This window comes from Natator depressus, chromosome 3 (assembly GCF_965152275.1).
Source record: "Natator depressus isolate rNatDep1 chromosome 3, rNatDep2.hap1, whole genome shotgun sequence".
Classification (NCBI taxonomy): Eukaryota; Metazoa; Chordata; order Testudines; family Cheloniidae; genus Natator; species Natator depressus.
The window spans coordinates 20,355,820-20,382,216 of record NC_134236.1 but is presented as its reverse complement, the minus strand read 5'-3'; the positions used below and the strand labels follow the sequence as shown (position 1 = coordinate 20,382,216).

The window sequence follows — 26,397 nt, the reverse complement described above, 5'->3', positions numbered from 1 at the left end:
CACTTGCAAATACAGTGCACTGAGTTGGTTGCTGGTGGTTAACCAAATAGAATGTTTGACAGGAGGACTGACATTTTTCAAGAGTAAGGAAACATTTTAATTAATTAACTTTAAGTTTCGGGTTTGTTTATCTTAGAATTTTAGCAGCTTTGCTATTATTCCCCATGGCCTGCTATTTTTTCCTCATAGGAGAGCCAGTGTTCAGTATCTGTTACACCTCAAAATTTCACCCTCTATATCCAACTCTATGACTACATAAAAACTCAACTCAATTACCACTTCCCTTTGTCTTCTGGCAGCCCAGATATTCTGACATCATTATGATAGTAGAGCAAGAAATAATCCAGCTTATTTTAGGTACAAGGTCGTACCTATTTGTAATTTTCTTTTAAACGTTCATTTTATTTCTGGTGGCAGATTCCTCAAGAACTCAAATTGAGCTGTACTGCCCACAATAACTGCTACAAACTCTTCAACTCCTTCCTGGTGATTACTATTGATTCCATTCAGTTTGCCCAAAACACTTATAGAAAAGAATGACAACTTAAGGATTCACAAAAAGAAAAGGAGGACTTGTGGCACCTTAGAGACTAACCAATTTATTTGAGCATAAGCTTTCGTGAGCTACACCGAAGTGAGCTGTAGCTAACAACAGCTCATGCTCAAATAAATTGGTTAGTCTCTAAGGTGCCACAAGTCCTCCTTTTCTTTTTGCGAATACAGACTAACACGGCTGTTACTCTGAAACTTAAGGATTGTCTTTCTGGTCCTAAGTTTGACTCCAATCAGGAGAGAGAGAGAGAGAGAGAGAGAGAGAGAGAAGGATGCCATTCCTTTTTTACAACATTACAGCTTTGAATCTGAACTTTGGCCTTACTTGTTTACTTCTTCCAGCCATGCCCTCTTTTAGGTGTTGAATGTAATGTTAAAAATAAAGCTAGCACACGTTACCACAACATAAATTGTTTGTGATAACTCTGCGAAGCTTCTCTTCCACACAGCTGCTTGTTAACAGCATTATGGGACTCCAGCCACACACTAAACTGATAATGTGTGCACAGAACACAGATTGTTCAATGAAAAGAATGTGTATGTGCGTGTGTGTATGTGCACGTGTGTGTGTAACACACAATATTTGCAACAAAACAGAAAATTCCTACTATAAGACAGGTGAAAGACTTCAGTGGCCTTCCAGTGATTCTGTCTACCATTTTTATCTGCCTTAATTGGCATGTGTAAATTAAGGTTTAAAACTACTAAATTTATATTGTCAAGATCAGCAGCCTTAAAATTCAACTCACTCTTATTTCTGGTATCTGTTTACAAATAATATGCAATTTTTGGTATGAGTTTCTCTCAACACATGCTTCAATTCTTTTTTTCCCCCATTTTCATAAATTCAATCCCTTTGTTAAGTATGAAAAATACAGTGCCTCTTGTACCTCCCCAAATTTACAGCATTTACTGAGTATTAGGGCTGTCAAACAATAAAAAAAATTGCGATTAATCACGCGATTAAAAAAATAATCGCAATTCATTGCAGTTTTAATCACACTGTTAAACAATAAAATACCATTTATTTAAATATTTTGGGTGTTTTCTACATTTTCAAATATATTGATTTCAATTACAACACAGAATACAAAGTGTACAGTGCTCACTTTATATTATTTGATTACAAATATTTGCACTGTTAAAAAACAAAAATAGTATTTTTCAATTCACCTCACACAAGTACTGTAGTGCAATCTCTTTAGTGCAATTTAAAAATGCAGAATTTTTATTTACATAACTGCATTCAAAAACAATATAAAATTTAGAGCCGATAAGTCCAATCAGTCCTACTTCATGTTCAGCCAATTGTTAAGACTAACAAGTTTGTTTATATTTATAGGACATAATGCTATCCGTTTCTTATTTAAATCACCTGAAAGCGACAACAGGCATTCACATGGTACTGTTGTACTGACATTGCAAGGTATTTACATGGCAGGTATGCTAAGCATTTGTATGCCCCTTCATGCTTTGTCCACCATTCCAGAGGACGTTTCCATGCTCATGATGGGTTCTGCTCGATAATGATCCAAAGCAGTGCGGACCAACGCATGTTCATTTTCATCATCTGAATCAGATGCCACCAACAGAAGGTTGATTTTCTTTTTGGGGGGTTCAGATTTTGTAGTTTCTGCATTGAAGTGTTGCTCTTTTAAGACTTCTGACAGCATGTGCTACACCTCACCCATCTCAGATTTTGGAAGGCACTTCAGATTCTTAAACCTTGGGTCGAGTGCTGTAGCTATCTTTAGAAATCTCACATTGGTAACTTCTTTGCTTTTGTCTACTCTGCAGTTAAAGTGTTCTTAAATTGAACAACACGAGCTGGGTCATCAGCCGAGGCTGCCATAACACAAACAGACTAACACGGCTGTTACTCTGAAACCTAACAAAATATATGGCAGCATGCGGGTAAAACCACAGAGCAGGAGACATAGAATTCTCCCCCAAGGAGTTCAGTCACAAATTTAATTAACGCATTTGTAACAGGGCCTCCTTGGTCCTGCATCTGTCTCAGTCAACAAAGCTGGTTCAGCACCCTGTGCAATTTGCATCCCACCACCTTCACAGAATACCTTGCGCCTTTATAAGCAGGGGGAGAGCAATCTCTCTCTCTCACTGCCTGCTTTCCCTCCTTTTCACTTCCTTCCTGTGCCTATGTGTGGGCTCTGGCTAACGGCTTAATTAGCCTTTCTGCCTTGGCCCACCCACTAACTAGGCACAGCTCTGTCTCATCAGCTCCAATCTGCTATGCCTGATTGGAGCTGCTTTGAACAGAGTGCTGACTCAGGGTTTCCTACCTAGAACTCTGTCACAGCATTATTTTTTTTAACAAGTGTCATCAGCATGGAAACATGTCTTCTGGAATGGCGGCCAAAGCATGAAGGGGTATACAAGTGTTCATCATATCTGGCATGAAAATACCTTGCAATGCCAGTACAAAGGTGCCATGTGAATTCCTGTTTTCACTTTCAGAAACAGGAAGCATTATCTCCCATATATGTAAACAAACTTGCTTGTCTGAGCAATTGACTGAACAAGAAGTAGGACTGAGTGGACATCTATGCTCTAAAATTTTGCACTGTTTTGTTTTTGAGTGCAAAAAAAAAAATCTACATTTGTAAGTTGCACTTTCACGATAAAGAGACTGCACTACAGTACTTGTTGAGGTGAACTGAAAAATACAATTTCTTTTGTTTATCTTTTTACAGTGCAAATATTTGTAATCAAAAATAATATAAAGTGAGCACTGTACACTTTGTATTCTGTGTTGTAATTGAAATCAATATATTTGAAAATGCAGAAAAACATCCAAAAATATTTATAATAAATTTCAATTGGTATTCTATTACTGTTTAACAGTGCAATTAAAACTGCGATTAATCGTGATTAATTTTTTTAATCGAGTTAATTTGTTTTGAGTTAATCACTTGAGTTAACTATGATTAACTGACAGCCCTACTGAGTATAGAATGACTTTTCTGAGAATTTACAAGCACATCCATTAGCGCAGGCCCATACAGCACAGAGGTATTGGGACCCAGGGACTGCCTTCCCTTCACATAACCGTAGGCACACTAATCCAGTATTCTAATCAATAAATCAACTGCAAATTAAAAGTCATTCACCTGAACACCTTAGTTGCTTTGTGTTGCTCCAGCACAGCAAAATAACTGGCCTGTATATTCTGGCATAGCAAAAGATCTGCCCTTAACAGTTAAAATTACAACAAAATATTTAAGATAGATACTATATATTTTCAAATCATCAGAAATATTGCATGATACCATTCCCTTTGGGTTTCAGGTTTAAAGATCATATATGAAATTTTAAATTTGTAAAAGACAAGGAAATTCCAAGAAAAAAAATGTTAAAAACAGAGTTAAGGCTGAGAGTACATAGGAGTAAATTTAGGATTAAAAAAATTACATGATATTTTACCCGTGTGTTACTAATACACTTTTAACATTAACCTTAATACTTTTAAGCAATTTTTTGTCTTGCATAGATCTAGATATAAAATGGAATCAGGCATAAGCAACTCTCAATGAAAAAACAGTATTCTTAAGCCATAAAAATATTTTAGTAATTAGACTTGATTTTTATGCTTCTTATAAGAATGAATAATATTTGTAATGAAAGATTTCAAGAAAAGTCATGTTCTCCAGTTCTGGGTTATCTCATAAAAATACATTTACGATCACATCATATTGTAGGTGCACATCTTCCATACTAGTGGGTCCTCACTCCATATACCTTTACCCCCACCCACACTCTGCCCTATTCACTTCTCAAGTCCTTTCTTAATCTCAGTATCCTCTCCTTCATATCTATCTCCTCCTCAATCTTCTTTTCAGACAGATGAATAAGGTGTCAACTGAATACTATTAACCCAAACTCCCAAACAGTGACTCTCAGACTTTTTAGGAACATAGGATGTAAATAATAAATCCGACTATTTTAAAAAGCTTTCATGAATACTTTTATGTGTTTATTTCCTTGTCAACGAAAACAGATTTCTGTGCACACACAGTTCAAACAAACCTATAGAAACCAGTTTTCCTCAGAAGTTACAAGGTACTGCATGGCTATAATGCAGTTGTGACGGCACATGAAGATGGAAGTCCATTCTAACAGTCCCTTGCAAGTCTTCTTCCTTTGGCAAGAATAGGCAGTATAGGAGAATTTAGCCTTCTTAAATCCCTCAAAATTGCATCTTTCAAACTCATTTGTGGTCAGTCTCATGCTCCACTTCCTTCAACCTCAGCTCTACAAATTTTCTATGAAAACTTATCTTCTTTTGCATGCTAGACATAAACCCACTATTGCAGTTGTATGCATCCGATGAAGTGAGCTGTAGCTCACGAAAGCTTATGCTCAAATAAATTGGTTAGTCTCTAAGGTGCCACAAGTACTCCTTTTCTTATTGCAGTTTTGTTCTCACCTGATGCAAGACTGCAAATCTCCAGGATCAGTCAAATATTTTCTCCTCATTTGTGACAAAAATCAAACAAACGGACATCAAGAATACACCATAACTTTTGATTATGAAAACTTTTGTTTACTCTCCTCAACTGTTTTTAACGGCTCTGTTCTGCTCCACATAGGAATGTTCAACACAGAATTGACTACATGTCTTGTCTTAGTTGTCACACAGACATCCTGCTGCCCAAGCAGGACTTTGAGACTGATGACATATGACTTCTTCAGATATAGAACCTTCTGCTGTTAACCGACTACCAAGACAGATAAAACTGTTTATCCATTCAGTGTCATTGCCATCTACATGCAGCATCAGCAGAAAAATCAGAATTCCTAACTATAAAACTATAAAAACTTTAACAAAAGGTTTTTAATGTTAGCATATTAGAATGTTCCTCTGCTTTAGCTTGCAATGGCACATGCACACTGTCTTTTATCCAAAAGACCATAATTGTGCACATCATACTTTATTGGAAATAAGCTTGAATAAAACCAGAGCTGGCATCAATGCTCTATGATGCTCAGATATTATGTAAACTCACCTGTGCACATGATTCTTCAGGTGTTTTGGCACTAACTGAATAAAGTGCTGGCAGATCTAGCCTGTGTACAGAGAATTTTTCAAGAGAGTGCAATAGTGCTGGAGCAAGGTGAGAAGTTTGACCAGAACCTCTCTCTCCTGATAGCAGTAATCTTGGCCTATAAGAGGTTGGCTGGTGGTAAGCGGACCTGTAACAGAAGTAATATTTTAAAAATATCACCATGCATCATTATGTATACATATATGTTTATCTATACAGAGTTCCTGGTGTTTCAGCTTTTATTTAGTAATTTTTAAAATTTTAATTCTTTTAGACTTTTTTAAAATGTCATCTCAACTATTATGATAATAGAGATGTTCTACTGGAGATCCTACAATGATTGTACTGTGCTAACTTTGGCATGCCTCAGTTCCAGCACTGATTACCTTGGGTCTTCTCTATACACACAGCTGCAACAGTGTAACTGATTAGAAACTGATTTAATTAATCAGTGCAAAATCTGTGTGGGTATTATTAAAATGATGCAATCCTAGATTATAATCAACTGTCTTAAATCTATTCCTTACCAAGAGAAGCTAAATCAATATAATCATTCTTAAATCCATTTAAAGGTTCACACAAGAGTTTGCATGTGTTTAAAAATGCGGCTTTAGAGTACTGCATTTTTGCGGATTGCAGCTTGGATACAGATACAAATTGTGTATCTGTGCAGAGCTCTGCAGCACACACCCGCCCAAACGGAGCAGCTGTCACCCAGCTCTCAAGCTCCAGCTTGGCTCTCTGAATCACGCAGCAGTGGGCTGCAATATGTGGCAATAGTCCGCTGGGAATTCTGTGAGTTGTAGTCCCCAGCTTGTTAGGATGGAGGAGGTAAACTATAAAACTCTCAGAAGGGAGTGAGCCAAGAACCATTTTGAAAGAGGTATAGTTGTACTTTAAACTAGCAGGCAGCAAGGGAAAGCATTGTGGAGAGAGTAGTTGTTGCCACTGTCTGTCCCGGCTGGGTCTGTGTGCATTAGATCCGCCACAGCTGCGTAGGAGTGTCTGAATCCCTCACTGTGAGGGCAGCCCTGCATACAAGGGCCCAGGATTGTACACTCCCTGCCCAGAGCAGGGAAGGAAATATGACGGGGGCGGAACAGGCAGTGGGGCAGGAGGTCTCTGGGGAGAAGTGGGGGGCAATAGGAGGTTGGGGGCTTGGCATAGCCCTGTGTCACTGCTGCGCAGTGACCTGTGCAGCCGTTAGTAGAACGCTGCAAATCCACAGATATCCACGAACAATTTTTGTGGATTGCGGATTGGATGCGGATATAAACACTAGCTTTAGTCATGTGTGTAGCAAGGCTTTAGCTAACAAAGGTTACTTTTTAGCAGCCCAGAAAAACCAAAAAGACAATATTTTTCATCCTTCAAAGTACCTTTCAGCTCTCTAAAAGGAAGTTTTGCTGTTCATTTTCGGGGGGGGCGGGGGGGGGTGTTAAGTGATAGTAGGTGAAGATATAAAATTATCTAAGTAATTTTGCTCTAAGAACAAAGTGAAATTGACTCGTCGGTTTTCAGAGTTAAAAATATTGCACAGGGGCTGTTTATTTCATGCCAATGCATTTGTAACTGCCAAGACCCCAAGATTCAGCAAAGCACTTAAGAACATTCTTAAAGTTAAGTACATTCTTAAGTCCCATCGATTTAAAAGGATTTACGAAAATGCTGAAGCACCTTACTGATTTAGGGTCTAGTATCTAGTTTAATATTTACCATATATACTTGTTCATAAGCCGAATATTTTTGGTAAAAATGACGCATCAAAGAGTGGGGGTCGGCTTATAAACAGACCTACACCAAAATTTGATGATTTTAAACTCTATGAAATCATTGAATTGAATATCTAATACATTGTCATTTTGTTTACCTGGAGCATCTGCAGGCATGGAGCTCCTCAGTTCCCTGTGGCCGCGGTTCACTGTTCCCAGCCAATGGGAGCTGGGGGAAGTGGGGCGCTCCAGGTAAACAAAATGTCCAGACCCACCAATGGCTTACCCTGACGGGCCAGGAGCCAAAGTCTGCCAACCTCTGAAATACAGGGTCGGCTTATGAAAGGGTCATACAGTTTTTACTATTTGTACCTATTCATCTTGGGGGGTCGGCGAACGAACGGGCTAATGAACGAGTATATATGGTATATTGCAAACTTCATACAAATTAGCTTCCAGTTGGGAACACACACTCCTTTACAGGTTGCAAATGTGAGTCTATCAAATTACTTTGTATTTTTGTTGAAGGGCAAAAATCTTAAAGGAATCTAGCCAGGTATTGGGGGGGGAAAGGGGTTTAAAGCAGTGTCTCGTCCCATTAGTATTACTTGATTTGAAAGCTAAATTTTAAAATTAATTTAATTTTCTCTTTATTACTCTGTTTACTCTTTAAAATTCATTCAGACTGAAGAGTGAAACTAGATTACTCAATTTTACTTGGTTTAAGTTTTGGGTCAATCACTTTCTACTTGCCACGCATTATACACAAAACTTGTCTTTCGCTTTACAGATCTGATGGGGAAGGTCATAAATCCATCCATCAAAAAAAAAAAAATGTATAATGAAATTTAAAAATTAGTTAAATGTGTCCTTTTTTCTTTTCTTTTGTTTCAGCTGAAACCTGAATTTTGGGCCTGCAGTGCTTGACAATGTACCTTGAGGGAAACAGCAAGATGCTATTTTAAGCTAATCAGTTATTTTTAAGTTCATGTTACTGCAAATACTGTTTAAGCATCACTGTTCAGAAATAAAAATTTTCTTTCTTCCACAAGATGGCTCTATCTTGACTGGCCTCACATTTTCTTTAGTGAAATAGGCATCAACAGACTCTATATAAAATATTACTCTAAACAATTCATATTAAAACTAACATTTCTAGGTTTTTGTTGCTGCATCCATCTTAATAAACAGTTGCGTTTCATCCAAATTTAATACACAAATTCTAACCTACAATGTCTCTGCAACTTTCCTTAGAAAAAGCACTGAAAAACACACAGAGTGAGGAAAAAATTAAGAGGCGGCTTTTTGAAATACACCTCTACCCTGACATAACGCGGTCCTCTGGAGCCAAAAAAATCTTACCGTGTAATAGGTGAAACCACGTTATATCGAACTTGCTTTGGCCTCGAGCATTTCTGTTATTAATAGTCACTTCCCACCCCCTGACTGACCCCTCAGAACCCCTGACCCATCCAACCCCCCCCCTCCCTGCCCCCTGACTGCCCCGACCCCTATCCACACCCCTGCCCCCTGGGACTCCCACGGCCTATCCAATGCCCCCATTCCCTGACCGTCCCACCCCCAGAACCTCCGAACCATCCAACCCCTCCGCCCCCCAAGACCCTCTGCCCCTTATCCAACCCCTCAGCCCCAGCCCGGCACCCTTAACACGCCACTCAGAGCAGCGTGTCGGAGCCAGACACACTGACCCACTGGAGCGCGCAGCCCCACCCCCAGAGCACTGCTTTACTGCGTTATATTCGAATTCGTGTTATATCGGGTCGCGTTATATTGAGGTAGAGGTGTACAAGGAAATCTGACCTGAAAAACTAATTTGTAGTATCAGAAAAATGCAATAAACATATATAAATAACTGATATTGGTACACTGAAGCTCAATACTACTTCTCAGTAAGAAAAAGCAGCCAATATGTTGCACACTTCATATTTTCCAAAATGCACCAGCATATTTGCTTCCTTACTAAAACAGCTGGAGATTCAGGTTTAAAATCTCCATAGCTAATATCTGAAAAATATCTCAGGGGCTAAACATGGAAATTACATTCTTAAAATGCTATGGACCAAAGGCCAAACGCTACTCTCGAATACCCATAGGCTGGTGGTAATACCACGAAGTCATTATAAAACATTTAAAAGATTTTAGTTAAACTAAGGAGAACTTTCAAGCTAAATAGAGCTCAGTATGCAAAACAGGTTTAACCAGCTCAGTTATGCACTCTTACTACTTCACAGGAGTGTGAATGGTTTAGAAAATTGCTCATAAAGGCTTCAACACAGAAATCTCTCCATAAACATATCCTGGTATTTTAAGCACATTTAGATATAAATATGAAGATGTTGCCATGAAGCACCTTTATAAACCCTTTCTTTGAACTCTAAGTGCAAAACAGCAGTGTATGACCTTAGAGTTTCAGATCTCCTATGAATTTCCCAGTGAAATGCATATACTCACATTGTAAAATGAAGGTAGGGTTTATGTATAGCAGCTGACGATTGTTTCTTTGGTGATCCTGAGTGACAGCCCGTCTCAAAAATTGATGAAGCATTTTCATCCTCACTATCGTCTAATATTAGACTTGGTGCATCTGTTCAAAATAAGATGTTTATTAATATTAGAGTTCTGTCACCTCTTGGTACACTTCAACAAACAACAAAAAGACATTGGAAGTTGCTTGGTTAAAAAAAGTTTAATATATTCTTCCCACTTCAGGAAGTATGTGTCTAAATATCAGAAGGTATGTCTAAGAAATTACTACACGTGATTTCAGTAACCAGTACTACCAAGAATGTGTTAAAATACAGAGTTTAGTCAGAAATTCAAATGCCCTTTTACTATCAAGCACCTTGCCATTTTCATAACCATAAAGATACAAAAATAAGCTGTGTATTACAATAAATAAAATTGCTGGTTTAACTCATTACAAAATGCTTTCTCTTGATTTATTTTGATGCCAGATTCAATCGTTAAGTTATTGATTTGAACTTCCTTTGACTAGGCATAATTGTGTATAATAAATAAGCCCCCAAAATTTCAGAAGTATACTTCATATTTCAATATTTTTCCTAGCGATAAAGCGGACAACTTATGTTTGGGAACGTGTTTCTATCACACAAATTTGATAAAGAATATCAAAATGGTCAATGTCAATTCAAGTCAACTTTGTTTTCATATCCTGGGGTCTTAATCTATTTTTGATTCCTTCAACAACAAGTCATTCTCAGCTACTGAATTTAACTATCTTTCATACAGGGCTTCTTAAATGAAAGTTAAGACTGAACACAACAGAGAAGAAAGACTATGCAAGAAAGTAAACTGAAAAACCATGAGCACATGGAGCCAATCAGAAAAGTCATTTCCAGCATGACTGGAAATCTACATTCCAAATTAATTCAAGACAAACAGGGATGACAAAGTGAAAACCAACATTGTTAAACTGGAATTAAACTGGCAAGCATATACCAAGTAGCTGTCATTCAAAATCAAACAACAGAGAAAAACAATTCTAGACATCACTTACTTATGCTAACAATCAACTGGAATGTGGCATATGAGCACAATATTTAAAACTATTACATGTAGAATCACAGAACTGTAGGACTGGAAGGGCCCTCAAGAGGTCATCTAGTCCAGTCCCCTGCACTCATGGCAGGACTAAGTATTATCTAAACCAGGCACGGCCAAACTGTGGCTCCCAGAGCCTCCCCCATACTCCCACCATGCTCCACCTACAAGACTGGGCAAGGGGGAGCTAGGGGCTTCTGCCCTGCAGTGGGGTGGTGGGACTAGGGGTTTTTCTCCTGTGGTGGGGTGGTGGGATTAAAGGCTTCTGCCCTGCAGGGAGGGAGGTCTTGGGTCTTTAGCCCAGGTGGGGTGTACCAGGGAAGAAGCCCCACATCACGACAGGCGCTGCCCTGTGGCGCAGGTTGTGCATGTCTTGCAGCTCTCAAACTTCTGAAGATTATTGTAAGTGGCTCGGAGGGTCAGTACGTTTGGCCGCTCTTGATCTAAACCATCCCTGACAAGTATTTGTCCAAACTGCTCTTAAAAATCTCAAATGATGGAGATTCCACAACCTCCCTGGGCAATTTATTCCAGGGCTTAACCACTGTAACAGTTTGGAAGTTTTTCCTAATGTCCAACCTAAACTGCCCTTGCTGCAATTTAAGCCCATTGCCTCTTGTTTTATCCTCAGAGATTAAGGAGAAGAATTTTTCTCCCTCCTCTTTGTAACAACCTTTTATGTACCTGAAAACTGTTATCCTGTCCCTTTCTCAGCCTTCTCTTCTCCAGATTAAACAAACCCAATTTTTTCAATCTTCCCTCATAGGTCATGTTTTCTAGATCTTTAATCACGTTTGCAGCTCTTCTCTGGACTTTCTTCAATTTGTGCACCTCGGGCATCCAGAACTGGACACAATACTCCACTTGAGGCCTAATCAGCACAGAGTAGAGTGGAAGAATTACTTCTTCTGTCTTCCTTACAACACTCGTGCTAATGCATCCCAGAACAATGTTCACTTTTTTTGCAATATTGTTATACTTTAGTTTGCGATCCACTATGACCCCCAGATCCCTTTCTGCAGTACTCCCTCCTAGGCAATCATTTTCCATTTTGTGTGTGCGCAACTGATTGTTCCTGCCTAAATGGAGTACTTTGCGTTTGTCCTTATTGAATTTCATCCTATTTATTTCGGACCATTTCCTCCAGTTTGTCCAGATCATTTGGATTTTTAATCCTATCCTCCAAAGCACTTGCAACCTCTCCCAGCTGGATATCACCCACAAATGTTATAAGTGAACTCTCTATGCCATTATCTAAATCATTGATGATGATATTGAAGAGAACAGGACCCAGAACTGATCCCTGCGGACCCCACTTCTTACATCCTTCCAGCATGACTGTGAACTTCTGATAACTACTCTCTGGGAACAGTTTTCCAGCCAGTTATTCACCCACCTTAGAGTGCACCATCATCTAGATTGTATTTCCCTGGTTTATGAAAAAGTCATGCAAGACAGTATCAAACAGCTTACTGAAGTCAAGATATACCATATCTACCACTTCCCCACTATCCAGAAGACTTGTTACTCTGTCAAAGAAAGCTATTAGGTTGGTTTAACATAATTTGTTATTGACAAATCCATGCTGACTGTTACTTATCTTATTATCTTCTAGATGTTTACAAATTGATTACTTAATTATTTGCTCCATTATTTTTCCGGGTACTGAAGTTAAGCTGACTGGTCTGTAATTCCCCGGGTTGTCCTTATTTCCCTTTTTATAGAAGGGCACTATTTGCCCTTCTCCAGTCCTCTGGAATCTCTCCTCTCTTCCATGACTTTTTGAAGATAATTGCTAAGGCTGCAAGTTTGCCACAGAGGTCACGGATTCTGTTACTTTCCAGGACCTCTGTAGGGGCCGATGAGGCTGGCCTGGGGGTCGCCTGAGCAGCTCAGGCAGCCCCTGGGCTAATCACACTGGCTGCTGCTGGGGCAGTCTTGGGTCACCGTGCCCCCCCTCCCCCAGCAGCAGCAGGAATTTGGGTGTGGGAGGGGGCTCAGGGCTGGTGGTTGGGGCACAGGAGGGGGTGAGGGCTCTGGGTAGTGCTTAGCTTGGGGGGAGGTCCCCGGAAAGGACATACCTCAGCTCCTAGGCCAATGGGAACTGTGGAGCCAATGCTGGTGGAGGAGGCAGCGCACAGAGCTGCCTGGCCGTGCCTCTGCCTAGAAGCTGAGGGAAAGGGATGTTGCCACTTCCAGGGAGGCATGGAGCCAGGTAGGGAGCCTGCCAGCTCCGCCCCCACCCCAGCATCAGTGGGGGTCCTGGGCTGTACACTTGCCACTCCCCCAAGTGCCCACAGCATGCCCCGGGCCACCCCCCGTTGCACCACCCACCCCCCAAGATTTAATCAGGGGTATACAGCACAAGTCATGGACAGGTCACGGGCCATGAATTTTTGTTTGACTTTTACTAAATATACCCATGACTAAAACGTAGCCTTAATAATAGCTAATGACTTAGATATCTCCCCAGTCAGCTCCTTGAGTATTCTAGGATGTATTTCACCAGGCCCTGGTGAGTTGAAGACATCTAACTTGTCTAAGTAATTTTTCACTTGTTTCCTATGATAGCCTCTGATCCGATTTCATTTTCACTAGCATCCACTATATTAAACGTCCAGTTGCTACTAATCTTTGCTAACCTTTCTGGTGAAAACGGAAACAAAAAAGTCATTTAGCACTTCTGCCATTTCCACATCAAAATGGATTTTGCTGCTTTTTATGCAGACTGCACTTAACATTCAATCTTTTCTTTGGCTTAACTGGATGACACTTGGTCTATACTAGCAACCTATGTCAGTATAACTAAATCATTCAGAAGACTGAAAAATCCACATACTGTGACCATATATCTATTCAGGGGACACCATCATAGGGCCTAATCACATCAGCCACACTATCAGAGACTCGTTCACCTGCACATCTACCAATGTGATATATGCCATCATGTGTCAGCAATGCCCCTCTGCCATGTACATTGGCCAAACCGGACAGTCTCTACGTAAAAAAATAAATGGACACAAATCAGACGTCAAGAATTATAACATTCAAAAACCAGTCGGAGAACACTTCAATCTCTGGTCACTCGATTACAGACCTAAAAGTGGCAATTCTTCAACAAAATAACTTCAAAAACAGACTCCAATGAGAGACTGCTGAATTGGAATTAATTTGCAAACTGGACACCATTAACTTAGGATTGAATAAAGACTGGGAGTGTATGTGTCATTACACAAAGTAAAACTATTTTCACCCCCTACTGTTCCTCACACGTTCTTGTCAACTGCTGGAAATGGCCCACCTTGATTATCACTACAAAAGGTCCCCCCCGCTGGTAATAGCTCACCTTACCTGATCACATTCATTACAGTTTGTATGGTAACACCCATTGTTTCATGTTCTCTGTGCATATAAAATCTCCCCACTGTATTTTCCACTACATCTATCCGATGAAGTGAGCTGTAGCTCACGAAAGCTTATGCTGAAATAAATTTGTCTGTCTCTAAGGTGCCACAAGTACTCCTTTTCTTTTTGCGGATACAGACTAACACATCTGCTACTCTGAAACCAGTTAAACAGACCTAATTCCCGGTGCAGACAGTGCTATGTCGACAGGAGGGCTTCTCCTGTCAACTTAGCTACCACCTCTCAGGGAGGTGGATCACCTACACTGATGGGAGAAGCCCTCCTGTTGGCATAGGTAGTGTGTTCGCTGAAACAGCACAACGGTATCAGTACAGGTGAGCCGCTTAAGTGTAGATAAGCCCTAAAATTTCAAAAGAAATTTTCATGGATGAAATTTCAAAAGAAACTTAGGTTCTCACACATTCAAAGATGAAATACCTACAAAGAACCTTTAATCAACTTATCCAAAATGCATTTAAAACTACTAACAGCAACATATACCAGAAGAATTGCTTCTTCGGGCGGGATAAAAAAAAAGGAAATGTTGCATTATACATCAAGGATAATATACACTTGTTCTGAGGTCCAGAAGGAGGTGAGAAGCAGAACAGTTGAAAGTCTCTGGATAAAGATAAAAGGAGTGAAAAATTAAGGGTGATGTCATGGTATGGGTATACCTCAGACCACCAAATCAAGAAGGGGAAGTGGATGAGACATTTCTACAACAAACAGAAATACCCAAAACACAAAAGACTTGGTACTAATGGGGAACACTACCTAGACATCTGTTGGCAGAACACAAAATGTCCAATAAGTTCTTGCAATGTATTGGGGATAACTTTCTGAAACAAAAAGTGGAGGAAGAAACGAGTGGGATGGCCATTGTGTAGACTTCATTCTGACCAACAGGGAGGAATTGGTTACGAATCTGAAGGTGGAAAGCAATATGGGTGAAAGTGATCATGAAATGCCAGATTTCATGATTCTAAGTAAAGGAAGGAATGAGAGCAACAGAATAAGAACAATGGACTTCAAAAAAGCAGACTTTAACAAACTCAGAGAATTAGTAGGTAAGGTTCCATGGAGACAAAATCTAAGGGAAAGGAGGTCAGCCGAGCACAATGAGACCACGTTAAAGGCAAAACTGCAAACCATCCCAATGCAAAAGAAAGACAGGAAGAATAGTAAGATGCCAATATGGCTCCATCAGGAGCTCTTAAATGACCTGTAAATCAAAAAGGAATCCTACAAAAAGTGGAAATATGGACAAAGTGCTACGATGGAGTACAAAAGAATAGCATTAGAATGTAGGGACCAAATCAGAATGGCTAAGGCACAACATGAGTTACAACTTGTGAGGGACATAAGACAAGAAAATGATGTTCTTCAAAGACATTAGGATCAAGAGAATGACAAAGGAGAGTGCAGGTCCTGCATTTAGTGGGCAAAGAGAGCTAACTGATTACATCAAAGAAGCTGAAATGTTTAATGCCTATTTTGCTAAAATGGTTAATAGTATGTTAGAAAACTGTGTAATGAATTGTTAGAGAAATTAATATTATATATACATATTATTATAAGACTGTAAAGGAATCTTTAAATTTTGAATGTGACTCTGCTGATACATCATTTCAGAAATTAACTGAAACAGCTTCAGGGTTGTGTAAACCATGAAACCTGGTTTGAGTGTCTTAGTTGTAAAATCTTTGGTCTGTGCAAATAGGGTAAAGCAGAGTGTCTCCCCAACCAACAAGACAAGCCAAAAATCCCAAACAAAAACAGACCAATAAGAAGGATAACTATTGTAAGATATGTTTCAGAGTAGCAGCCGTGTTAGTCTGTATCCGCAAAAAGAAAAGGAGGACTTGTGGCACCTTAGGACTAACAAATTTATTTGAGCATAAGCTTTCGTGCGCTACAGCTCACTTCATCGGATGCATTCAGTAGAAAATACAGTGGGGATATTTATATACACAGAGAACATGAAACAATGGGTCTTACCATACACACCCTAACGAGAGTGATCAGGTAAGGTGATCTATTACCAACCGGGGGGTGGGGGGGAGAACCTTTTGAGGTGATAATCAAGGTGGGCCATTTCCAGCAGTTGACAAGAACATCTGAGAAACAGCGGGGGTAATGTATAGGTAATAATAGCGCTGTCCTAAAACATACAAAATAAAGGTTAAGAGAAACTATTTAAGCCTAAATTGAAGTGGATCTTGGTTTTCATCCAATAGTGACCAGATACTCAACACAATATTAACTTCAATGGTGAAGAAACACAACCCAAAATAGGGAAAAACAGGTTAAAGAATGTTTAGATATGTTTGATGTATTCAAGTTGGCAAGGCCTGATGAAATTCATCCTAGGGTAATTAAGGAACTAGCTGAACTAATCTCAGCACTACTGGCAATTATCTTCAAGAACTCAATGAAGGACAGATGATGTCCCAGAGAACTGGTGAAGGGAACACAGTACCCATCTTTTAAAAGGGGAACAAAGAACACACAGGGAATTTCAGACCAATCAGCCTAACTTTCATACCTGGAGAGATACTGCAACAAACTATTAAACAATCAATTTGTAAGCACCTAGAAGATACTAGGGTTAGGAGTAGCCAGCATGGATCTGTCAAGAACAAATCTTGCCAAAGCAACCTAATTTCCTTCTTTGACAGGGTTACTGGCCTAGTGCATGGAGTAAAGCAGTAGACAGGATATATCTTGATTTTAGGGTATGTCTACACTGCAATTAAACACCTGTGGCTGGCCCATCAGCTGACTCAGGCTCATAGGCTCAGGTTATTGGGCTGTTAAATTGCAGTGTAGATGTTCAGGCTCAGGCTGAAGCCTGGCACCCCACGAGGGTCAAATGTAAGACACGGGAGGTAACTGTCCCACTCTGCTCAGCACTAGTTAGACCTCAGCTGGAGTTCTGTGTCCAATTTTGGGTGCCACACTTTTGGGAAAGATATGGACAAATTAGAGACAGCCCAGAGGAGAACAGCAACATGGTAAATGGTTTAGAAAACCTGACCTCTCAGGAAAGATTTTAAAATGTGCAGGTTTAGCCTTGAGAAAATAAAACTGAGGGGATACCTGATAACAGTCTTCAAATATATAAAAGAGAATGGTGTTATAAAAGAGAACGGTGATTAATTGTTCTCCATGTCCCAGAGAAGAAGTAATCAGCTTAATCTGCAGCAAGGAAGATTTAGGTTAGATATTAGGAAAAACTTTCTAATTATAAGGGTACTTACACTCTGGAACAGGCTGCTGAGGGAGTGTGCAGAATTCCCATCACTGGATGTTTTTAAGAACATGCTTGACAAACACCTGTCCGGGATGGTCTAGGTTCACTTGGTCCTGTCTCAGTGCAGGACGCTGGACTTGGTAACTTCTTGAGCTCCCTACCAGCCCAACTTTTCTATGATTCTATCTGTTTATGACTAATACTCAAGCTCAATGAAAACTTCCAAACTCTCTTTAGTAAAAATAAGGAGAGATCAGTAGGAAGGAAAACAAACAAATATATAGACCATTTAGCCAATAAGCATAAAGGAGTCTTTAGAACAAACTTTTTGTCATTGACTGCTTGGAAAGTGCCAGCACCAGAGCAAAAGCAACACCACACAGACTTTGAAAAAACATGACAAAAAGAGTGATGCTTTTCTCGTAAGAGTATCAATAACAAATGGGTTCTAAGGTGGCTATTTCCTGGAGGTTAATAACTGGGTTTGTTAAGGAAGCTCTGGAGAAGAACTTAAGTAATTCAAGCCAGAGACTGCTCTAGAGTAGGGAACTAGAAGTCAGAACTCCAGGATTCATGGCTCTGTCACTCACTTGCTTTGTGACATTGTGCAAGTCATTATTTCTCTGCATTTTGGTTTATCCATATCCATTCATAAAGTAAATATATTACCATGCGCCTTTTCAGATTCTGTAATAACACTAAAAAGTACTAAGCGTATGTTAAAGTAAGCAAACAATAAGGGCTGAAATTCTCAACTACTCCTGCCAGTAACTAACTTTCAAGAAATGACGTGGGTCATTGCTTGAACATAACTAAGCGCCTGACCAGGCACTGCCACAGACACTTCATTGCAGCCTGGACTCACCCCTTCACCAACAATGGGAAGTGTGACTGGGGAGCTCTACCTCTTACCCGTATATCTCTTCCCAGACAGCAGGGACTCAGCACCAGGGCCAGGAGCTGCCAGAGTTACTTTGACATAGTCTTATCCCATCCCCACAATAGTAATCTCATTCACAAACACAAATTCATCTACTCTCTCTCTCTCCCCTCCAGATATGCCTCCTTCTGTCCAAACTAAAATCTCAGCCTGTTTCTCTGACATTTCCTTGTGGATATCACGTCAGCTCAAGTTCAACATAGTTTAAACAGAAATCTTAATCTTCCCCCACCTAAGCTGTCCCTGTCCCTTCTAAATTACTGTGGACAGTAACACCATACTTTGTCATTCAGGCCCATAACCTAGATTCATCTTCGACCCAAGACCTCTCTAGATCCTCACATCCTGTGTGTTTAAATCTTGCAGATTCTTGCTACACAGCATCTCTAAGACATGGCCTATCCTATACATGCAGACAGCTAAAATTCTTGTGCAGGTTCTCATCATCTTGTGTCTCGGTTACTGCAACATCCTCTTCTCTTGCCTTGACAAATGCAACTACACACATCCATTCAAAATGCTGCTTCCCCCACTCACAGCCATTCAAAATCCTGCTGCAAACATCATTTTCCTAGCCTGTCATTTTGACAGTATCACCCTTTTCTTTTAATCCTGCCATTGGCTCCCCTTTCTCAAACGTATAAAAAAAAGTTACTCACCTTCTGTAACTACTATTCTTCTGTGTGTGTTGCTCATATCCACTCCAATGTAGGTTTCCACTTCCCCCGAGCACCACCGCCGGAAAGCTTTTCCTCCAGTGGTATCCGTCAGGTTGGCTCTGGTGCCCCCCGGGGTCGTGCTCTGGTATAAAGGATCCCACCAACCCGCAGCCCCCCTTTCTTGACAGCTAACTCTGACAGAGCGGGGCAGAGGGGGTTGGAATGGACATAAGCAACACATCTCAAAGAACAACAGTTACAGACAGTTAGTACCATTTTTTCTTCAAGTGCTTGCTCATGTCCATTCCAACATTGGTGACTCCCAAGCAGTTGTGCAGGTGGAAGGTTCAGAGTTTATTGGCACACTGATTGCAATACTGCTTGGCCAAATCCGGCATCGTTTCTAGCTTGTTAGGTGATGGCACAGTGAGATGTGAAAGTATGAAATGATGACCACTTTGCCGTTCTACAACTGTCCTTCTAGGACAGAACTTGTACCATGAAAGCTGCCAAAGATGCTTGGGCCCTTGCGGAACGTGCTGTCAGGGCAGGAACCTTTGACAGATCGTAGCACATGCGGATACAGGAAATTCTCTGGGCTGAGACTGGGAGACCTTTCACCACCCTGCATGCAATGGCCATGAATAGTTGAGTAGATTTCCAAAATGATTTAGTCCTTTCTAGGTAGGCGGCTAGTGCACATTTGACATCCAGTAAATGGAGACTCTGATCCTCTCTGTTGGCATGTGGTTTTGGATAGAAGACCGGTAGTAAGATATCCTGGTTACTATGGAACTGTGAAACCACCTTTGGAAGGAAGGCTGGATGTGGAAGCAATTGGACCTTCTCCTTGAAGAATACCATGTAAAGTGGTTCTGAAGTGAGAGCCCGGATCTCCGAGACCCTTCTTGCAGAAGTAATGGCCATCATGAAGGCCACAACTGCAGGATAGGAAGAGCAGAGAGCACATTGCCAATGGTTCAAATGGCGGCGCTGTCAGTCTTGACAATACGAGGTTGAAATTCCAGGGAGCGATTGGTTGCCATACCTGAAGGTATAATCTCTCAATATCCTTAAGAAACCAACTACAGATGGAGTTTGAGAACACAGAATGGTCGTTCACCCATGCGTGAAAAGCCAAGATTGCAGCCAGATGGACCTTAATAGATGACACAGTTAGCCCATGTTGTTTCAGGGGGAGTAAATAGTCTAGAATGAATGGTACTGTTGATTGTGTAGGTGAGACACTACTGTGTAAACCAGATCAAAAACCTTTTCCACTTTGCCAAGTAAGTGGCTCTAGTGAAGGGTCCTCTGCTTCCTAAAAGCATCCTCACGAAGTGCAGAGCATGTTAGCTCTGTGGGGTTCGGCCACGAAGCTTCCAGGCTGTGAGGGACTTGAGGTTCAGATGATGCAGATGGCCGTGGTCCTGGGAAATCAGGTCTGGAAACAGAGGTAGACATATTAGTTAGTGTTTACACCAAGAGGTCTAGGAATGTGGTGAAACAGTGCTGGTGGGGCCAAGTCGGGACTATCAGAATGACTTGTGCTTGGTCCCTTCTGATCTTCAGCAAACCTCGTGTATGAGAGGAATGGGAGAAAAGGCATAAAAGAGATGACCCATCCAAGGAAGGAAGAAGTAATCTGCGAGAGACCCAGGGCTCTGACCCAGGAAGGAACATAACTGAGGATACTTCCTGTTGTACTTCGTTGCGAACAGATCTATCTAGAGATTACCCACTTCTGGAAAATGGCTTTCACAACATATGGATGGATGGACCACTTGTGGTTGGAGAACGACCTGCTGATCTGATCCGCTAGCTCATTCTGAGATTCTGGCAGATAGGAGGATCGAGGGAGCTATGCAGAATTCCCACAAGCAAAGTGCTTCCTGGCACAGGTGAAAGGAGCGCACTCCTCCCTACCCAATGATATAAAACATCACTGTTGTGTAGTTTGTGACACGTACTTGCCCTCCACATGGGGTTGAAATGTCTGGCAGGCCCAGCAAACCGCCCTGAGCTCCCTGGCATTGATGCACAACAAGAGCTCTTCCAGAGACCAGAGGCCTTGCATTCCGAGGGACCCCAAGTGAGCTCCCCCCAGCTCATTGGTGAAATGTTTGTGACAAGAGACACTGATGGTTGGGGTCTTGAGAATGGGACTCCTACACACACTGCCAGCAGATCCAGCCACCAATGGAGGGATGCAATCACTGATGGGGGAACTGTGATGACTGTGTCTAAGTGGTGTCAGCTTGGTGAGTATACAGATGCCACCCACCCCTGGAGGGGTCTGAACTTAAGTCTCGCATGCTGCATCACATAGTTGCATGATGTCATGTGGCCCAAGAGCTTCAAGCAGTTTCCTGATGTGGTAATGGGTTGATTTCTGAGACTCTCTATAAGCATCCCTATTAATTGGAACTATGCTTCTGGGATGAAGGCTCTGGCTTGAACCGAGTCACAGATTGCCCCAATGAACTCTATCCTTTGAACCCAGGAGAGAGTAGACTTCTCTCTCATTTATTAACAGACCTAAGTCCTGGAAAGTTGACTGTATTAACTTTACATTGGACTCCACCTTGACCTTGGTCTGACCTCTGATCAGCCAGTCATTGAAGTAAGAGTAGACGGGAATCTTGTCTCTTCAGGAAGGCTGCGACAACTGCCATGCACTTTGTGAACATTCAAGAAGCTGCTGACAGGCCAAGCGGGAGCACTGCAAATTGGTAGCGCACTTGGTTCACAATGAACCTGAGGAACTTTCTGTATCCTTGAAAGATTGAGATATGGAAGTAAGCATCCTTTAAATTGAGGGCAGCACACCAATCCCCCGGTTCCAGGGAGGGGATGATGGAAACCAAGGAGACCATGCGGAACTTTAGCTTCTTCATGAAACTACTGACCTTTCGCAGATCTGGAATCGGTCTGAGATTGCCGTTGGCTTTCAAAATTAGGAAATAATGGGAATAGAACCCCGCAGCTCCTTAACTTCGGTGAAGCCTCCGCCGTAGATCCCACCCTTAGGAATGACTGCACCTCTTGGCTCAAAAGGGTCCCTAAAGAGAGATGGGGAGGCGGAAAACTAAACTGAAGGGTGTAGCCCAGTGCTATCGTGAGTAGCACCTAGAAAACAGGTAATACGGGCCCACACCCGATAGAAATGGGATAAATGGTCCACAAAAACTAGGGAATTTGGATCCCAGTTCTGTCCTTGTACGTCATCCTTGAGTGTCCGATCAAAAGGGCTGCTTAGACCCCTCAGAGTGTGTGTGGGGGGGGCCGGGGGGGGAAGGAAGGCAGGTGAGGACCAGGATTGGGGCAGAAGTCTTCTCCTAAAGCCTCTGCTCCTCCTCCTATTGTAATCTTACCAGGTGGGTGGTGGGAAGAAACGAGGAACCGGCTGAGGGTTATCATCACCTTTCCTCAAGGGTGCCAATGTATAAAGCCCTAAGGACTTCAGAATGGCCTTGAGTCCTTTAGGCTGTGCAGCTTGGAGTCTGTCTGTTCAGAAAAGAGCGACGTACCCTCGAAAGGAAGGTCCTCTGATGACTGTTGAACCTCATGCTGTAGATCCGACGATTGAAGCCCAGAGCTTTGCATTGCCACCACTGAAGCCATGGATTGAGTTGCAGAGTCCATGGCATCTAAGGCTGCTTGCAGGGATGCCCTTGCCACAGATTTGCCTTCCTCCATGAGAGCTGCAAATTCTCACCTGGACTCCTTTGGTAGTAACTCCTTAAATTTCAACACAGAGTCCCAGAGGTTGAAATCATACCTGCTCAGGAACACTTGCTGATTTGCAATCCTGACCTGAAGGCCACATGTTGAATAGATCTTTTTGCCAAAGTGGTCTAATTTTTTGGCATCCTTGGCCTTGGCACCTGCTGACTGTCATTCCCGCTCACTGGCTGCTGACACAACCAAAGGTTGTGGTAGAGGTGTATAAAGGAATTCGCACCTCTTAGCTGAGATAAATTATTTCTTTTCCGTTTTCTTTGCCATAGGCTGGAGGGACGCTAGGGTCTGCCATAATGCCTCAATGGGGTCCATAATAGCATTGTTTAGTGACAATGCCACTCTTGAAGATCCTGTTACTGCTACAATGCCCACCAGGGCATGGGAGGACTCCCTGATCTCCTCTACCTGGATACCCAGGTTTTGAGCTACTCTCTTGAGAAGCTCTTGATGAGCTTTGTAATCGTCCTGGGATGGTGTTATGTCTGCTCCCGCGACAGCTTCATCTTGAGAGGAGGCAGATACTGTTCTTCACCCATGGCACCAAACAGGTCTCGTGGTGTCAGGTGTTGATATTTGGCACCAGTCTTGGTACCAGAGCCTGGATCCTGCTCCACGAGAAGTGGTGCTCTGGACTCTGACACCAGAGTATGACCTTCTGGAATGTGACCCTTGCATCAGAGGAAAAGCCCAGGGGTTCCAGAAAGGCCACTATACTGGTATCTGCCACTGTCCTGGTGGCCAGGCCATGAGTGGGATGCCTTGGCTCAGGTCTATGGTTGGGTAATACCACCTGGAGTGACAGTGCCGGCTCCTGCAAGAGATGTATGACTCTGCATCCAAGTCAGTTTCTGAAGATTCCCTTCCTGGAGGCCAGGGTGGAGCAGTGCCGACCAGTGCCAGCAAGTAGTGCCAGGAGGGAGGAAATTGGGGCTGGGCCATCATGGCCCGTTTCCCCTTTGAAGGCACTTGAAGCCTTTGGTGCCATGGCAGCCGGTGCTGCTGCTGACAGCTCCTGTACGGCTGGGAATGGCGGTACCGGTAGAGAGAGTAAATCTCTTGCTGCCTGAAATGCCTCTGGCATTGACGGTACCACCCATGTAGTGGCGCTCCAGTGGCTCTCCTGTAGTGGAGAATTCATCGGTGCCAGAGTCAATGGTACGCATTCCCCGGCCAGAGTCAATGGAGAATTGTTAAAGACACAGAGCGGCCTGACGCAGGTCGCACTCTACTAGTATCTCTGTGCTCAGGGTTGGGGGAATCGACCTCTGTTGGTCTTTTTCTGCTTCTTTCTTGGCACCAGTGATGGAGAGCAGTGCCAAAGTCCCTCACTGGAGCACTTTTCCTCGGCACTGGGGATGACCGGGGATAAGGAATGGTGCTTAGTTTCCTGAAGAGTAGACGGGGCACTCCTTACTGAGGCTGAAGTACTCAGTGCCAAGTCTGAGTGACCCAGCTGCGAGGGAGGTTGAAATGCTGTCTCCATGAGGATAAATCTGAATCTAGCGTCTATACCCTTTTTGGTGTGGGGCCTGAAGTCTTTGCAGATCTTGCAGCGCTCCTACACATGAGCTTCCCCCAAGCACTGAAGGTAGCTGGAATGGGGGTCACTCACAGGCATAGGCTTGTGGCAAGAAGCACAAGGCTTAATCCTGGAGACCGAGGCAAGCCCTGCTACTGGGCAGGGATTAACCCTGCTGAGCGGGGTTCACTAACCTGAAAAAAGAAAAGGAGTACTTGTGGCACCTTAGAGACTAACCAATTTACGAAAGCTTATGCTCAAATAAATTGGTTAGTCTCTAAGGTGCCACAAGTACTCCTTTTCTTTTTGCGAATACAGACTAACACGGCTGTTACTCTGAAACCATTCACTAACCTATTTATCTAACAACTGAAACGTAACTACTAAGAATAAAAGATAACTATATACAACGAGGTTAGAAAGTCCACATAAGGAGTGCTTGTGAACACAAGGATGAGGCAGTTGCAGCAACCAACACGGACAGTAAAAAGGAACAGAGGAGGCTGTGGGTAGGCAGGAGCCTTTACACAGGCACTATGAGCGTGCAACTCCAAGGGGCACCAGAGCCAACCCAATGGATACCACTGAAGGAAAAATTTTCCAGGGGTGGTGCACAGGGCGAGCACACATCTACAGTGCAATGGACATAAGCAAGCACTTGAAGAAGAAAATCAAGCTATTTGTCTTCACTTTCCAGGCCCTTCATGATTTATCCCCCAATCTACTCATGATCTCCCATTTGCTAACAAAATGTCAACTCCCACCTCCAATCAGCTCATGATGCCAGTCTCCATTAACCACTTGCTAAATTTTCAAACAAGCACTACCATGTGTTCTCCCAGGCTGCCCCTCATGCTTGGGAGAAGCTCCTCATAAACGTCAGCTAAGCTACTTCATGATCCTCATTCAAATCCCTCCTTACAACTCTCTTTTGCCGTGATGCCCACAAAAAAAAACTGGACAACAAGCCACTGCTGTGTCCATACCACTCCCCATCACGCTGACCAACAGCGTTTCATTGTCTGTCTCCATCTATTGTCTCTTCTTATACTTAGATTGTAAGGTCTTTGAGGCAGGGATCATCTTTTTGTACTGCGTTTTTACAACACCTAGCACAATGAGGCTCTGGTTCTTGACTGGGGCTCCTAGACACTACAGCAATACATTAATAAATTACAATTATTATTACTACAATTAATTATATGTCCAAGTAAAATATGCAAATGAAAGTCAGTTCTGGCATGAGCTGGTGAAAATTTGATTCAGTACGTTTCAGGCTCGGAGTAGGACAAGGATGCTAAAAGAAAAGCTACCTGAAATTTTTCCAACCTAGAACAGAATAGTTAGGAGCAAAAAAAATAAAAATAAAAACAAAAATAAAAACTAAATACCTTCTCTTTTGTCACCTTGACTAAATTCAGCATGGGGAAATACTTTATGTAAAACCGCCAGGAGGTTATTGAAGGTTCTTTCCAGCAGCGGCCTTATGACAAGGGATAGTGCATGTCCTGAAGACATCACGGCACGTTGGGAAGCAGGCACAATATTCTGCATTGCATGGTGAAAATCTTGTGCGCTGAGAACTATTGAAGAAACATCAAGCTGCAGTTTCTGACTGCTTGCGTAAATCTGAGGATAGCGCCGTCGCAAGGCAATCAAGGCAGCCTCAGTGCAAAGTGCTTTTATGTCAGCTCCACAGTACCCTAGTGTACAAAAAACAAACAAACAAACATATGTTCCATGAAGCAACATCAACATTTTGCATATGTACAAATAAGCCTGAAGCTAAAAAAGAGCAGCCAGTTGCACTTCACTGTCACAGACTCTTTCACACTGCATCCAGTGAACAGGTACTGTTCCAGTGCAAATTAACCCAGGGACTGTTACAGCTTAAGGAGCAAAAGTTAAACCCTTATTAAAAACCAATGATACTATTATCTGGACTACTCTCAGAGACCACCA

The 26,397-nt window shown here is 42.1% G+C and overlaps 1 protein-coding gene across 2 annotated transcripts in view; it reads right to left on the bottom strand.

The window, feature by feature from the left end:
- Positions 1-26,397, bottom strand: part of ATAD2B (ATPase family AAA domain containing 2B) — a 170,917-nt gene that overhangs the window by 62,792 nt on the left and 81,728 nt on the right. For both annotated transcript variants that reach the window (XM_074947518.1, XM_074947519.1), the window contains exons 16-18: positions 25,827-26,138; positions 9,803-9,935; positions 5,580-5,766 (exon numbers count right to left, since the gene is read on the bottom strand). In XM_074947518.1, the coding sequence (XP_074803619.1) occupies positions 5,580-5,766; positions 9,803-9,935; positions 25,827-26,138 (632 nt within the window). The remainder of the gene's footprint in view (positions 1-5,579; positions 5,767-9,802; positions 9,936-25,826; positions 26,139-26,397) is intronic.